The sequence below is a fragment of the Podarcis muralis genome, chromosome 3, assembly GCF_964188315.1.
Source record: "Podarcis muralis chromosome 3, rPodMur119.hap1.1, whole genome shotgun sequence".
NCBI classification, from domain to species: domain Eukaryota; kingdom Metazoa; phylum Chordata; class Lepidosauria; order Squamata; family Lacertidae; genus Podarcis; species Podarcis muralis.
The window spans coordinates 71,794,634-71,812,442 of record NC_135657.1 but is presented as its reverse complement, the minus strand read 5'-3'; the positions used below and the strand labels follow the sequence as shown (position 1 = coordinate 71,812,442).

General features: G+C 40.2%; 1 protein-coding gene across 3 annotated transcripts in view; it reads left to right on the top strand.

Moving 5' to 3' along the window:
• The window catches only part of SOBP (sine oculis binding protein homolog), a 134,765-nt gene that overhangs the window by 103,303 nt on the left and 13,653 nt on the right, over positions 1–17,809 (top strand). For all 3 annotated transcript variants that reach the window (XM_028723090.2, XM_028723091.2, XM_028723089.2), the window contains one exon: positions 12,990–14,941. In XM_028723090.2, the coding sequence (XP_028578923.2) occupies positions 12,990–14,939 (1,950 nt within the window). In that variant the 3' untranslated portion in view covers positions 14,940–14,941. The remainder of the gene's footprint in view (positions 1–12,989; positions 14,942–17,809) is intronic.

The window sequence follows — 17,809 nt, the reverse complement described above, 5'->3', positions numbered from 1 at the left end:
ATAGCTCACTTTTTCATATTTAAGGTCAAAGGATTGTGTATTTGAGTATTGATGGCAGCATATCAAAAGCATCTGAACTCTGAGTAAATTGAATTTTCAGAATTTTGTTTTTGCATATTTTTAAAAAGGTAACTTCCTGTAAACAATTTTAAAGCACAATTAGGGTTGAAAGGATCTGTCAATTTCAGTTATTTCTATTTCTCATTTTTCCAGTCTTGAATTCAGTTCTCTACATTTTTCACCAATTTATGATTTTTTAAACCCTCATAAAAAGAATTTCTCCTGTTACATACCTTTTTATGCAATTTTGACTAATGTACATATTTTTAAAACAAAAAAAATTCCTTCCAGTAGCACCTTAAAGACCAACTAAGTTAGTTCTTGGTATGAGCTTTCGTGTGCATGCACACTTCTTCAGATTCTTTTTTTTGTTTTGACTATGGCAGACCAACACGGCTACCTATCTGTACATATTTTTGCAAGCAAATATTTTCTTATTATAATGCCTTTTGTATGTTTCACTAATATTTTCATGTTTATGCATTTTCTCTTAATATATGCATTTTTGTAAACTTTTGTTGATTGGAGAACTACATTGCAAAGTTCAGATGGGTGCAAATTTCGAAGGACAGCTGTGTTTCAGTGTGCATATTGTTTCACAAACTGTGAATCAGCTTTAGATGCACAGTGAACTGAATTTCTCCTCCATCCCTACACATGATAGGGAAAATCTAAGCCATATCCCCTGAGGCGTGTCCCATTATTAGGTCTTTGCCATTTGTTTCTTCAATGGTCCAGACCCAAGCCAGTATTAGTGATGGCTTTCAAACAGCCTGTTGTTTGATAATACAAGTCCAAGGCTTTCTATGATGAAACAATAATTTTCTGCTGGTGCATATGCTTTGAAGAAAAATCACCAGCTTAAAAAAAAGTATAGTCTACTCAAAAGCAGCTAAGAATGACACCTATGCAATTTGTCCGCTGTTTCTTGTTCCTCATGCATAGTTTATGAGGGTTTAAATGAAGTGATAACACAAATTACACAAAGTCCTAACCCTGCCCTCGCTGAACCTGGTGGCAATCTCTTGCTGATTTTAATAGGAACAGTTCTGGAATCAAGCTGAGCTCCTGTGAAATAAATTAAAGGCTGTGGGGCAGGTGTCTATTCCATAGAACAACTATCAGCATTCTTGTACTTTAGGATGACAGTTTTTACTCTCTCCAACTTTGCTCTTTTATTTCATTTCTCTTTTATTATTGCAACAAAATCCACACAATTTACAGTTTTGCAAAACCTAAGTTCCCAAAGAACCGAACTTGGGCCAAATAATGTTAATATAAGATATAACACAATTCTATGTAGGTCTGCTCAGAAGCAAGCCTCTCTGAATTCAACAAAGCTTATTCCCAAAACCATATCTATAGGATCGCAGCTATAAAAGTTTACATTCTTCTTTATGAGCTTTGTGTAGTCTCACAATTCCTGCACAGACAAAGCATTTCTGGAATTTTCTAGAACTTCAGTTTGTGCCTCTTACTTTTCCCTTTGTGAATCCCGAGGAATGGCTTAGAAGGCTTCTTTCTCATCAGCTTGTCTCAAAAGCCCATCTTTTTCTGTATTTTAAATGTAGGTAATAACATTTTTTCTTCAGTATTTTTTACATGAGCCTTAATCAGGGCTTCGTCGCTAGAGGCGATTGGACTCTCCAACTCCACCTGTCTCTGGGTTTTGGATTTTTTGTCAGAACGTTCTCAGAGGGTTAGAGTAGGGTCACATATGTCCACAGCCCTTAGCCTTAACACCGGCTCACCACAGGGTTGTGTGTTGAGTCCCCTGCTCTATGCTCTCTATACGTATGACTGTACAGCCATCTATTCCAGCAACAAAATCATCAAGTTTGCTGATGACACTACGGTGGTAGGGCTCATTTCAGGAGGGGATGAGTCCGCCTATCGGGACGAGGTGGAGCGGCTCTGTGTTTGGTGTGGAGAGAACAATCTGGCTCTTAATACGGCTAAGACCAAGGAATTGGTGGTGGATTACAGGAAAAAAAAGGCGGACATTCAGCCCTTGTATATCAACGGGGAACGGGTGGAGAGGGTGGCGGAATTCAGGTTTTTGGGAGTAACTATCGATCAGGGCATGACTTGGAGCGCAAATACCACTGCTCTGGTGAAGAAGGCCCAGCAGAGAATTTATTTCCTCAGACTTTTAAAGAAGAACAATCTGAGTGAGAGACTGCTGGTGTCCTTCTACCGAGGCTCCATAGAGAGCATTCTTACATACTGTATTTGTGCTTGGTTCTCCAGCTGTACAGCTAGGGAGAGGAAGGTGCTCCAGAAGGTCATAACCACAGCCCAAAGGATTATTGGTCATCCTCTCCCATCCTTGGAAGAACTGTACGGTTCCCGTTGTCTTAGGAAAGCAAACAACATCCTGCAGGATTCATCTCACCCGGGACACAGTCTGTTTGCACTACTGCCTTCTGGCAGGAGATATAGAAACATCAAGTCAAGGACAAATAGACTGAAAAACAGTTTCTATCCAAGAGCTGTGGCCTTTTTGAATGCTGTAACTCGATAGTGTGACCTGGGAGTTTGATGGGTGTTGGTGTGGGGTGGCTGGAATGTGGTTTGGCTGGTTGTTGTTGTTGTTTTGCTTTTGTTGTTTTTAAGGGATGGCATCCAATTTCGTTGCACTTGTGCAATGTTGCACTTGTGTAATGACAATAAAGTTAAAGTTAAGTTAAGTTAAGTTTCAGCTGGAACTCACTGGAACTCAGTTCTGGCACTTCTTGGGGAGTGTCACCATTGTCATTATAATAGAACAAGGGTGGCGTTCATGGTGAGTTCCAGTACCTCTTTTTTCCCTAGAAAAATAACACAGAGTCTAATCACTTTTCGATTAGTTTGGGCAAACTGTCAATCCATCAACATCTCTTGACCTCAGTAGTGCATCTACTTCCAAAGGCTCATTTCTGGCTACAAAGGCCACCAAATGCTTTGAGGCCAAATGAATGTGATTTAGACCACACTTCTTTGAATCCATCAGACTCTGAAACCTCTTAAAAACAAAACAAAACAAAACAAAACACCAACAAGAGGTAAAGAAGAAAGAAGGATCATATAACCAGTGGACCATAAATAGCATCTCTGACTAAATCTTCCAAGATCATGCTCATTCTACATTCTGCTCTGAGACCTAAAGCCTTTTGTGTCGCACTCATCCTGGACCACGCTATATAGTGGCAACACCAACATGAACTTGTGAGGATGTTCTGTTTAACTAAACACTCTGATTGCTTGCTACCAACCACATCTCCAGTCTTTATGGACAACTAAGTTACACTACCAATCATTTGGGGATTCCACTTTATATGACCCTCTATTGAGAGGATTTTCCATTCATTCCTACTGTTGCTTCCTTTCTCTTAACTGATTCCTAAGTGAATCTTTCTACTTCTTATGCTATGATCGCTAAGCTTATTCAGGATTCTTTGGTGAGGTGCTATCACCTCTGGATCTCCTCTGTTTATATGTTTGTTAGCAAGCTCAGAGAACTCTAAAAAGACATACCCTTGCAGAAGCCATACTGGTTCTGCTTCAACGTATTATTCTATATATGCTTGGCAATATATAATAACCAACTACCTTTCCACCAACTTTCCTGGAACATGAAGACTAGTGTACTACTTTCTATTTTGATAGCTTCCCCCGTATGTGCTTGTTGTTAAATATGAACTTGCCCCTCATTTAACATCTAGTAATAAGAAGCACAGATAATTGGATGTGATAAGCCAAAAGTTTTCTTTCTTGGCTGCTTGAGCTCTCTTTTTTTGGGATATATTTGTTGGATATATCTTCTTCATTAAAAAAGAGAAAGAAATCTCACCCCTTTCACCTTCCTGAATGCAGGAAGACCTAATGACTTTGAACAGAACATGCTTCTCTGTTCACAAATGACAGCTGTAAGATTCATTAAAAACCTACTCCTTGCACTTGATTTATCTCTCTGTGTAATGAAGACACTAAACACAGATGATATACAGAGGGTCAGGGAGAGACCCATGTCACTGTCTACACAGTTTGTTAGGTTATCAAACTAACTATTTTCTGTAGTTTGTTTTTTTAAAAAAATCTGTATATTACTTCTTGTGCACACGGATGATTTTGGTTTGCTATGTTATTACCAGGACCATAAGACAAGCCCCATTGGACTAGATCAAAGGCTTTTCTAGTAGTACCTTAGCCATACACAATCCTTTGAGGTGGCTTAGACTGAGAGATAGTGAGTTACCAAAGGACACTCAGTTTGTTTCACAGCTGAGCAGGGAATCTGAATTTATTTACATTCAGTACTCCAATCATTATAGCATGATCTGCCTAATTTCCCCCCTCAACCCCCAACCCCAATTCCTTAACATGATTTTATTTTTCCTGGCTACTTATTAACTAATTGGTTAATGGCACAGATACCTCATAATTTTTCAGTGCATTTCACAGGTGGTTCATCTAGTCACTGGGCAGCCACAGACAGACCTGTCTAACTTAGCAGTAGAACGACATCACTTTGACCAAGTGGCCTTGTTCTAACCACCTACTTCCTTTCCTTGTCTAAGCTTCTTTGCCTAGACCTGATCACTCATTGTATCACTGAAGTGTAGAGTTGGAAGGGACCCTGAGGATCATCTAGTCCAACCCCCTGCAATGCAGAAATATGCAGCTGTCCCATATGGGGATTGAACCTGCAACCTTGCTGTTATCAGCGCCATTGTCTGACCAGCTGAGCTATCCAGTGATTCAAAATGAACCCTGTTATAATTGTCTCTGTTTCATACACAAAACCAGGGAAGTGAAATTTGGTGAAACATTGATAATTTTTCAGTCAGGGATTCCCAGCTTCTGTCACAGAATCACAGTTCTCAAGGGAGAAAGAATTACTGTACTATTTAAGGATTAAACTACATTCTAAGCAAAGTTCAGTGAGTCCTTCCTCTCCCTTCCTTTCATTCTTTCCCAAAGCATCCTAGGACAGTTTCCACCTGAGCAGAAGAGTGGATAAGTAGAGGCTGATAAATTCTACCCCCCCCCCCCCGAGTAAAAAGCAGCTTTGGGAAGGTAATTATGACTTGACAAAGGAATCAGAGGGCAAAGGCTTAAGCAGCTTCTTTTCCTGTGCCCATTTTTTGCCCAGAGGTAGCTTGCCCTTGGCTGCATAGGACTGAAAAAAGAACAAAGCAACATTGCTTTAAACTGAACTATCTAAGAGGTGTTCAGTAAAATCAATTAACAAAATACGTTAAAATATTAATCACAAGTCCCAATTACAGCAGCATATACAACTTGAGCAATGTTTGAAGAGGTTTTTTAAAAACGCAATTAAGCCTTACTCAGAAAACGCTTGAGTAAAGAATAAAGTTTTTTTAGAAGGCATTGAAATGTATAAAGATTTGGTGCCTGTTATATGTCAATGAGGCTGCATCAGGGAGTAGCCAACTGAAGGCCTGGTGCCATATTATTGCCAACCAGCCTGCTGCTGGCATATCCAATAAAAAAAAGTCTCCGCTGATCATAGTGACCAAGCAGGGTTTTTATAAACAGTTTGAGCCCAAGGTCACTTCCAGACAAACTTGTTTATTGAGTGTTGATCCCGATGTGTTTTGCACAAAGTTTGCAGGGAGGTCAAACAATTGCCATTCGACATTGCATCTTCTTGTCATTTCCCTTATTATGAATGTCTGAATTACCAGGGAACGGGGAAGCAGGTTTGTTTCGCAAGAGCGCCAAATTCACCTTAATTACGCAACCTGCATTTGCCAGCGTGTGACTGAATCCCACTCGCAAAACAGTGACATTCTCAAAGCACTCCCCATTGAATAGATATTGGCTCTGAGGTATCTATAGTGGGGATAAGAAAAGGCTTGGTGTTAATCCACTGTTTTTCGTGGAAAATAAAAGTTCTGAGAAAGACAGAGGCATGACCATGAAGCTGTGAAATACTGGCAGAAGTTGCTGATGGTTACTGTTAGCTCCCCTTCACTGATATTTACTGTTGTCTCTTGGAGCTTGTTCGCCATTTCTTCTTCCTCCCCGCTGGGTTCCATTCCACATGGCAAACCTGACCAGAACAGATGTCCTTTTTGACATTTCCACATATTGCATCCCCAAGAGTGAGTGAGTGTACGTGTGTGTGTGTAGCTGTTCAAATAGCAATAGAATCCAAAAGAAAGTCAATTTTCTTTTATCAGTGGGGGGGGGGGAAGAGTTAAAATGTTAAGCATTTCAAATCAGAATCCTCAGAGGTGCATAACATATTGGATGAAACACCGAATTAATATATGTAATGCAATTTACTACAAGGACCCAACTAGGGCCAGATAAAACACACAACAATACTGATTATATGAAAGCCCATGAAAATTTTGAATAATTGCATATTAAGCTGAATAGACAGGTGGTGATGCTCTTTCACACATGCACAAAAGAAACCAGATTGTGTGATGAGGCCATGTAACAATGAATTAGGATAAACTAATCCTTCGATGGAATGGAGGCAGGGTGGCCCTCCCTACTAAGCATCCAACCAAATGCCTCTTCTGCCAAAGGAACGTTGTGACGATTGCTATGAGGTAGGCAAAAACCTGCAGGATCCAGCCATCGGCCTTAGGCAAAATTTCTCCCCAGTCCTGAAACCAATGACCAACACCTGTCTATAGCAACCATTATACTAAACACCAACCTGTTTAAGACAGAAAAGCACAACTGGAAGTACAATAAGCTTTAGAGGGGGAGTGGGGAAGCCCAAGTGAAGACTATGGTGCGGAGAGCCTTTTATGTCCTAGGAGTGGACTGGGTGGGTGAAGTCTTCCCTCTGGCTCACTCCTAAGCCCCATCCCTCGGAATCCCAGCATTGAGATTGATTGGCTACCAAGTTGTCGTCCTTCTTTCCAGCCTCCCATGTGGCCATAAAGTAGACGAATAATTTCTCCACCGAGCAGGAGGCTCAGGATGCCGGTTGCGCCCCCCCCCCCGCTGCGCAAGGCCACAAAAATCCCTTTTCAAAATGTACAAGCTGGCCATCACTACATCTTCTAGTAGCGAATTCCATAGTTTAGCTACACTCAGTTAAGCCAAAGTTTTATCTGAACTGGGCCCCATGCTTAAGCTGTCTCCTCACTAACCATAAGCTGTCGCTAAGAACTAACCTTGGCTGCAGCTTGTGGTTAGTAAGAACTTATCCATCCTTGGTTTAAACACCACACTAAGCCAAATCATGGCTTAGCTTAACATGATATCAATAAGGAAAAGGGAGGAGCTAAGTGGCTGCAAGTTCTTCCCCAGGTCACAGTGTTAAACAGGGTTTATATACCAGCTGAGTGGGTTTAGAGCAGCAGCCTTAATTTCAAAATTTGTATAGCCATTTATATCACAAATGGAAAAGATATGTCATATAAAAATTTGAAGAGATGCTAAGGTTTCATACCATTTTGGGTGGGGAGGGGGCCCTGTCACCAGCAGAATCTACACAGTACACAAATCTTTTCTAATATATTGAATGCGTATATTTCAGAGACAGGGAAAAATGTTGTTTTATTGAAGTGAAATATATGTATATGGTCTATCTGTCACATCTTAAGTAATCAGAATGAGCTCTTAGGAGAAATCTGTAATTACTTTGAGCATGGTATTAGTTAGAAGTAAAATGAATAATTTTGCTCCATTTTATTACCTTTGGTATATAGCCATTTGTATCATAAATTCATTGACCTCATCTTAAATGACCAATCCTGTAGGACAGATCTGATTCATTAATTCTTAAGTGACATTATTTCTACTCCAGTAGTTTTTACTCCATGTGAAGGGATGGTGTATCTGTGGCAGGATATGAAAGAGAGGAGGGAAGAGAGAGAGAGCTAGTTATGTGTGACTTTGGAGTGCTGAGTAAAATCAATTGTATAATGACTAGATATTTAGTTCATCAGGGATGTGCTCACAAATTGATTTATTGCAGTTACCCTCAATATCCTTAATTAATTTTACCTAATGATAAAATATACTGAATAGAGGGTGATCAATACGTGAGTGAAGTAGACCAACATTAGCATTTCTTTTAGTGAATTATTAAAAGCAGGGGGGAATTCTGAGAGAGTTTGCAAGAAGTATTTCTAACTATTTTTACAGGAAAACATATTTACTCACCACACAGTAATACAGGAACACATTGGGTTATCTAATAGAGAAAACACTAAAATGAACATTTTGACCAATCATTTATAAAATAAAACAATTAGACAAGACCTAAACTTCTGTATTTGCAGTGCAATCATAAAATGCACCTTTGCTCAGAAGTAAGTCCCATTAAGATGGGGAAAAGAAGAAAAAAACACTGATGATAAGTTATGCTAATAAGGGAAGTGGGGTTGGGAAGATTGTTTATCTTTTCTTGTTGGTTATTCTATGCTTGTTTATCTTAACAATAAAAAGCTTTCAGAAGAAAAAGTAGTATGTCAGTGTTAATTACTCCCAGATAAATGTGCATAGAATCCAGTGCACATCCAGGAACAAACCCCATTGGACATCATGGGGTTTAGAACTGGGTATGTAGAATTGAACTGTCTCTGTTTGGAGCTACAGCACAGAAACCATTTAACCATGAAATAATGAGGTGTTTTGTGAATGTAGATGTGGGTTGTTGCTTTGCAATCAAACCCAAAAGTGGAGCAGCCTGTAATGACATTTTCTGACCAGGTTTAAGTAAGTCAAGGGAATCCATGGTTCTTAGCACATCAGCGGAACTAACGTTCTGCTTCAAACCTTTTCATGGGCCAAGAATCCTCCCCTCCAAGTCCATCAAAACCTCTGAATTAGATTCTTGACTGCCAGGTTTGCACATCCCACTAGGAATACAGTTGGTAGCACCGGGAATGATCCTCACTAGGGAGCAACATGTTATGACGGAGGTAAAGCCATGAAGGGAGTAGAGTATGTGCCAGCCATGCAAACAACACTTTGAAACATATTTGATGACATTCAGCTAAGTTTTGCTCAAATTGAAATTAATGGACCTACCTTAGTCATGTTCATTAATTTTAGTGGGTCCATTTTAAGTAAAATTTAGTTGAATACTACCCTTTGAAGTGAAAATCCTTGACTGATACATGTTTGAGGTTCTACATACCTGGCAAAATGTGTGTGCATTATATATTTGGGTACCTTGTATACAGATTCAAAATAGGTGCTCCCACATACATGTTATTGAATGTCAAGAACTTGCATTCGAAGAGCAGTGTGAAAATTTGCACAATTTAGTTAAACTCTGGGCCAGGTGACTTCTTTTCTGAAGCTTCACAAGAAGCAGACAAGTTGCCAGCAGGATGAAGCAAATATTTTGAGGGGAAAGGCCTTGAGGATGTATCTCAGAAAGGACCAAACTGTGTAGTGAGTGTGAAACATTAGGCATGATTCAGTCCATAAAGAAATCCCAATTTCTATGGTTTATTTTAATAGCCGTTTACTGTCCATTCTGGGTACCGTCTTCCTGAGGGAAAAGTTCCAGGTAATCCGTTTAATTTACAACCTGTGTGGAGAGTCAAGGCAAGATTGCTCCATGTCATAGTGATGGTGTAAAAACTAGCAGAGTAGTTGCAGCTGCATGGTATTCCCGCACGTATGCTCTCTGGTGCTGGAGAAAATGGACCCTGGACCTTGATTGCCTACTTAAAAAACCCTGATCTTTGACTTTGGTTCTAGGTCCCCATTCAGGTGCTGCTGCAGCCACATGTGTCTGGATGCAGTTTGGTGGTGAGGTCCATGACTCTAACAGTTGATATTAGGGTGAGGAAAGCTAGCTTTGTTATTGTTGGTTTATACATTGGTACCTCGGGTTATATACGCTTCAGGTTACAGACTCTGCAAACCCAGAAATAGTACCTGGGGTTAAGAACTTTGCTTCAGGATGAGAACAGAAATTGCACGGTGGCAGCACGGCGGCAGTGGGAGGCCCCATTAGCTAAAGTGGTGCTTCAGGTTAAGAACAGTTTCAGGTTAAGAACGGACCTCCAGAACGAATTAAGTACGTAACCAGAGGTACCACTGTACCTAAATTCCAAAATATGCCTTCCCCCAATTTTCTTAAATTGTACTTTTAAGGTCAAGAGGGTTCTGTTTGGCTTTGTTGTCTCTTAATAAAGCAGTTGCATTTATCTGCTGGTGTGGCTTTTTAGGGTAAGGTAAGCTTTGTCTCTAAATGTGGTACCTGGCTGTTGGGTCATTGCTACTGAGTAACGTGGGCTTAGGTCTGAGAGGCCGAGTGGACCTTTGGTTGTTGTCTGGGTGAATCCTAAGGGCATCCAGATACAGATCTTAACGTTCCCTGACTCCGATTTGGGGGACTTTTCAGGGATGGTGGCAGTAGGGTTGATTTTTCCTGTGCATCATTTGGCTAGGTTGCAGAGTTAGGGAATTAGCTCTGGATAGAGAGGAGTCATATCTCTCCTTTGTTATATACTAACAGGAGTGAGATAGAGATAAGGAGAGCTTACCAACACATTTCCCATGCATTCAAAAATCCAGTTTTTCATTCCTTCTTTACATGGTGGCAGTGTGGCATTTGAACCCGGAACGCTGAAATGATTGGAGCCCAAATCCAGTGTCTGGATTTAATTTCTACAGTCTAATTTAAGTATGCTTAAATCCTACTGATTTCAAAAAGATGGCTACTATTATAGGCACACTTACATGGGAGTAAGCCCCACTAAACCCAATATAAGTTAGGTACTTCTTAGTAAATATGATTACTGTGAGAGTTAAGTAAATGCCTATTGAGATCAATGTGACTTAACAGGGCTTAATTTTGTTTGCATCATGCCTAGGCTTAAAAAAAAATTTTTTTTTAAAAGTGTCATCACCATTTCAGATAAAGAAAAGCTGAGAGTTAAATGAGATGAGTAATCAAATGCCCAGCATATGTTGTTTTCAATTTGTTTATATGGCCAATGGTTATTAAAATTAAATTACCTATTTAATGCTATCATTTTACAATCATTATCTTAAAAGACATACACACGCACAAGTAGTATTCCTAGTCTTGAATAGTGAAGGTGTACGAAGGACATTGCTTTCACGTGGCCATAAACTCAGTACTGTACATTTAATGTATAGTACTAAAGACAGTCTACAGAATATTATGAGAACTGAATAAACAACAAAAAAATCTAAAAGTTTTGTATCTCTGTATAAAATCTGTCCAAAAAAAAAAAAAAGGCATTGAAAATTCTGACATCTGTTTATCTGTTTATAGCTGTGGAAAGATTACTCATTTTAATTCTTGTTTAAAATGCCATATGACGGGAAAGGCATTTGTGCAAACAAGAGTCATATTTGAATTGTAGATCATGTCTCCGCCATCTGTGAGAGCTGTTAGTGTTGCAAAATTAATGTGTTAATGAAATCACAATAATTTCTCTGAAGAAATGGATTCTGAAACCTAGAATGACTATTTTTTGAACTTTGGTTTCTAGTGGCTTACAACTGGGAAAACCTTTCACAGCTTAATTAGTTCTCAAGCCTTATTTACTTTTTTATAAAAAAAGAATTGGCAGTGTTTTCACCACACCAATAGTAGCACAGAAAATAACTTTTTTTTTTTTTGGTAAGGCTCTAATAATAAAAGGTTTGCCTTAGTTTTTGAAAAGTTGTTAAATAAACTGTTGTCTGCCAAGAAGTTATACAAAAGTGACTAGTGAAGAAGAGTGGGCAAACAGCTTGGAAAATCTTTCCAGCTTGTTGAAATATCACAGCTTCAGAATATTTGAAATCCACCCAGATTTTATTACTATTTCTGCTTCAGATTTGGAAGGCAAAGCCAACGATGTATGATGCTTTTGCATTTTGGGTACTATTTAACATTTACATTTAAATAATTTAAAGTGTACTGTGTTGTGGGCTTACTACAAATGATTTGCACTCAGTTGTCACAAGTCATTGGGCTCATTTTTCTGAATGTTATTTGCTCTTATTTATGCATATAGTATCTATGTGACCATTACCTAATGTGAAAATCATAATCCACACGGAATTAAGGTGCAATGAAATTATTGTGTTTAAGGACTTTTTGGCTAAATCCTATGCACATTATTTATCTGTAACTAAGCCCCATTAAATACAGTGTGGTTACTTCTGAGTAGACATCTATACGATTGCACTATAATGCTGCACTAGATTTATAGGCAATATTCAAATAATGCTTTATATATTTACTTGGGAAAAGTTCTCACTGTGTTCAGAGGAACTTACTCTCTAGTAAGTGTGTTTAGGATTGGTGCCCTAGACTGTTCCAGTGCTTCATATACATTTTTTTTTTTTACAATTCATACAACAACTCACAAAATAGGAAACTATTACTATAACCATGTTTCAAATGTGGGGAAGAAGCACTGAGTTTGCTAAAGCCCACTTGGCCTACAATCCTATGCAGAGTTACTATAAAGGAAATCCACCTGAATGTCATGCGGCTTACTCCTGAGTAAACATACATAGGATTGGGATATTTGTGAGCTCATGGGAGTGATAAGATTTGAACTGAGGATTTCTCAATTGATAGTGCAGTCTCTTACCCACTAGAGTTCACCACCTTTTATGCTTTAGCTGAAACACCCTTAAAATCATGATACTCTTTCAGAATGTGGGCAGCACACAGACACACAAGTATTTTTACAGTATTATGCTTTAATGTTTAAAGCATCATGGCTGAGAATTTTTCAAGTATTGTAATGGCATTTATACATAATAATTTATTGAGCATGTATATGTAATGATAGGATTTTGGGGTCAAAATATGCAGGTTTCATGAACTATACTTTCCTTTGATAATTCAGATGTTTGGAAAGCAGTAACGGAAAGTTAAAAAAAAAATTTTTTAATGCAAATGACAATATAAAGAGGAAATCGCTTTTTTTCTTACCTGTTTTGATTTTGTTACTGTGTTGTAGGTATGTGACTGGTGTAAGCACATAAGACACACAAAAGAGTATCTGGATTTTGGGGACGGGGAAAGAAGGCTTCAGTTCTGCAGTGCAAAATGTCTCAATCAGTACAAAATGGACATTTTCTACAAAGAAACACAGGCCAATCTTCCAGCTGGACTCTGCAGCACATTACATCCTCCAGTCGAAAATAAAGCAGAAGGCACTGGGGTGCAGCTGCTGACTCCAGATTCTTGGAATATACCGCTAGCAGATGCTCGGAGAAAGGCCCCATCCCCAGTGTCTGCAGCTGGCCAAATTCAAGGTCCTGGACCATCAGCATCTACCACTGCCTCTCCGCCTGACACTGCCAACTGCTCTGTCACTAAAATCCCAACGCCTGTTCCCAAATCTATCCCCATCAACGAGAATCCAAATATGCCACCGGTTTCTGTTCAGCCACCTGCTAGCATTGTGCCTCCAATTGGTGTCCCACCTCGAAGCCCTCCCATGGTGATGACAAACCGTGGGCCGGTACCTTTGCCCATTTTCATGGAACAGCAAATTATGCAGCAAATCCGCCCACCATTTATTCGAGGGCCACCTCACCATGCCTCAAATCCGAACAGCCCTCTGTCTAATCCAATGATTCCGGGAATTGGTCCACCACCAGGTGGTCCTAGAAATATGGGCCCCACTTCCAGCCCTATGCATAGGCCAATGCTGTCTCCTCATATTCACCCTCCAACAACTCCAACGATGCCTGGAAACCCCCCAGGTTTACTACCCCCTCCACCCCCAGGGGTCCCTTTGCCCAGTCTTCCCTTCCCGCCAGTAAGCATGATGCCAAATGGTCCTATGCCCATGCCACAGATGATGAACTTTGGCTTGCCGTCTCTTGCCCCACTGGTGCCACCCCCAACCCTGTTAGTGCCATATCCTGTCATTGTTCCTCTACCAGTCCCTATCCCCATTCCAATCCCTATTCCTCACATCAATGATTCCAAGCCCCCAAACGGCTTCTCCAGTAACGGGGAGAACTTCATTCCAAGTACATCCACTGATGCAACTGGGACAAAGCCAACAAATAACTCTGTGTCCCCTAGAGATTCGAAACAAGGGCCTTCCAAGTCCTCTGACTCAACTCCAAGTTGCTCAGGCCAGTCCTTAAATCAAACACAAGTGCACCAGGAGCACAGTAAAAACGAAGTTGTTGATTTGACTGTGAAACCTAGTAGTCCAGTGAACAACAAGTTTGGTTTTCCTACAGTACTACAGGGACCACAGGATGGTGTGATAGACTTAACTGTAGGTCACAGGTCTAGACTACACAATGTTATCCATAGGGCTTTACATGCTCAAGTCAAAGTTGAACATGAAGCTAGCAGTGTTGTCAATCTGACTTTTGGTAGCTCAGACAAAAGGAACTGCAATGACTGCAGGAACAATTGCAGCCCTACTGAAGCAAAAACATTACCTTGCAGTGACCCAGTTCATTGTGGCCCCATCGCACCGCCATCGGGCACTTCGGAAAATAGTACAGCTGCAGTTTGCAATGTTATTGTGAATGGCACAAAGGGCCCGGAGGTTTCCAAGAACTCAGAGCAGCCCCAGGAGCAGAAAAAGTCTCAGCCTCTGGAGGAATTGCCAGTCAGTGAGCTGGAGTCTGTTAAGGAGAACAACTGTACATCGAACTGCCGACGGGAAGGAGAATCCGGTAAGAAGACTGGGGAAGAGCCCCTGTTTGGGGGAGACAAGCAAGACCCCAACCTGAACAATCCTGCAGATGAGGACCATGCATATGCTTTGCGGATGCTACCCAAGGCAGGCTGTGTCATCCAGCCTGTGCCAAAACCAGTGGAAAAGACTGCAATTGCACCATGCATTATTTCAGCGCCAATTCTCAGCACAGGGCCAGAAGATCTGGAGCCACCACTGAAAAGGAGGTGTCTCCGAATTCGAAATCAGAATAAGTAAAGGTTTGTGTAATCACTACAATCTTCTGTGTGAGTAAAATGAATATCAGTGTTTTCAGGTAGGAGTGAAACACATGGAGGTAGCCATTTGTGAAACTGGGAGAAAGATTGTGGTTTATGAATGCACAAGAAGGTCATTATTTATGTTTTGTCTTTGTCCTGTGACACCTTTGTATCTGTTTGTTTTGCATCCATTAGCTGTATATATTCTGTTATTCTCGTGGAATATTCTCTTAGAACTCTGGCAGTGACGACTGTAGCGTTGCTTAGATCCTAACTAATGGATCTTTTCCTATGCCAACTTTTGAAGCCAGGAAACTGACCAAGTGTATATGGCTAAGCCATCTGGGTAACAGCAATTCAGGATCTCTGTGCTTAACCATCACAATTTACCTTTTGGGGTAACCCATAGCAGAACAATTCAACCACTTGTAATTAGCTAAAATGCAAAGGCATTCTCATTTGACCTTCATCATTTTTCAAATGTACAGGTTTGAAGGCACCATAAGATTACTTCACATTAAAGGAAAACTCTGATCTCTGTTTAAATGGAGAGACAATTTCATATGTTTCTTACCATTTTGGTTCTGACCGATGCATCCCAGTACAATGGGACCATGTTTATGTCACATTGCTCCATTTACTCTTTGGCCCTTAGTGTACTGATTTCAAATGCATTTTTAATAGTCCTTGGCTGGGGCACCTCTGCATACAAAAACAACTACCAAAACAACAGCTGAGTCTTCTCTTTGAAACGGTGTTATTTTCAAACAAGTAACTCCCTCTTACACCTTTCTATTATTGCTGCAATAGGCATTTAAAGAAATGCTTAATATGCCAGATGTATAATTCAGATTCAGAACAAATTAATGTTCTGCTTTTAAAAGAAATTATTTGTGTTTGAGAAGCAGATGCTTGGATTTCTGACACTTCAAGACAGATTCACTTCAGTATTTAGAGGCTTTTTATATTGAGTCACTTTGAATCTCTTTATAAATAACTGTTCGGGGACTAAACAACTGCAGTCAAGTATTCATTATTTTGCTCATTTTTGTTTGGTTAGAGGCGTGGGAGATGAGTGAATGTCTTCTAAGAAAACATTACCTGACACACGTACACAAACACACACACCTTTTAATGGCCTTTCCACACAGTTAGGTTTCTGTACAATTACATATTTGATGCAAACATTTGCCTTCTTCCTGCAAACACAGCTTTGTGTAACATCTAGGTCATCACCCTGTTCTCACAATGGCCAACCTATAGGAAGCCTAAAAGCAGGACATATACCTTACAATAACCAGAGCAATGATATTAGCACAAATCAAACCAACACTCGTTTATTTTTTCCTCTCTCTTAGCAAAAAGGATTTGAACCTTTGACAGCAATATGCCCATTTAAGTTTTTATACCAGCAGTGACAACTCACCTCAGTCCCAGTATTCCATCCCCATGTGAGTTGTTGGGAAGCAGTTAATCTTTCCCCATCCCACCCCTAGAGGTCGCTGCTACAAGTAACAGCCCTTTTCATAAACTTTAACCTCCCTAAGTGCATGCGCGCACACACAAAACTGGATGTCAGTACTAGAATATACCCCACACACTTGCCATACATCGTTCTCTCACAGGCTAATTCCTCCAGCCATATTAGTATGGCAACACCAAGCTGCTTTTCAAGTCTGCCATAACTCACATTTTCTCAACCACCTGCAATATGGATACAGTGGTGCCTCGCAAGACGAAAAGAATCCATTCCGCGAGTCTCTTCGTCTTGCGGTTTTTTCGTCTTGCGAAGCAAGCCCATTAGCGTCTTAGCGGATTAGTGCTATTAGCGGCTTAACGGGCTTAGCGGATCAGCTGATAAGCGGCTTAGCGGCTTGGGGAAAAGGAAAAAAACCCTGCAGGAACTCGCAAGACATTTTCGTCTTGCGAAGCAAGCCCATAGGAAATTCTTTTTGCGAAGCACCTCCAAAACGGAAAACCCTTTCGTCTAGCGGGTTTTCTGTCTTGCGAGGCATTCGTCTTGCGGGGCACCACTGTATACCAATGGTGGTTTTTATTTGACTTTACAACAGCAGAGTATTTTTTTTAATGGTTACATACTCACAAAAACAATACCATTTTTGCATGAAGTTAAAACCTGAGTCAAACACAAACTCCTGTTTTTGCTACTACCTTTTGCTTGTGGGTGGACAAGCTACTGCCGAGTCACTGCTGCACTAAAATCCTGGATTTTTCAGTTGCTTCCTCTGGGTAACAATCATAGAAAAGGGGGGATTCTAGAACAGACCAGAACACAGCTTTCTTCTTTCAGAATGCAGCAGGCAGTCCATCTCTACTTTTATTTTATTTTTAATCTAGAGAGGAAATTTAGAGTGACATATGCATCAAGAAAGATCCCCCCACGGGCTGAAAAGTGAACTAGGAAGTCCTCTCTCCATTGTTTATTTTTGGATCTTCCTTGGACTTGTATGACTCTAAATTTCTTCATAGTAGTCATCGATCACAGCTGTGACTTCACCAATTGGCTAAAAGTTTCGAGAGGAAGGAGCAGTCGTTTTGAATGGTGCCTGCACATTTTGTTTCATGTCTTTTCCACTAAGTGAGCTCAAAACTTTTTTAAAAAAATGAAAGTTCAGCATCTGGGCCCCCATTGGCTCTGGGCCAGTACAGGGGTACCTTTTGTACCTGCTTCTCAGTGGCCCCTATTTAAAATATTGCTGCTCTATTCTTCTTCCTTTCATCTTGTCAACAGATGTAGTTGCATTTTCTTACGATTCATGAGCTGAAAAAACCTAACTCTGCCATCTTAAAAAAAGAAGTTGGTTCAGAAATCGTATTGATGATATGCCAGATGAGATTTAATGTTTT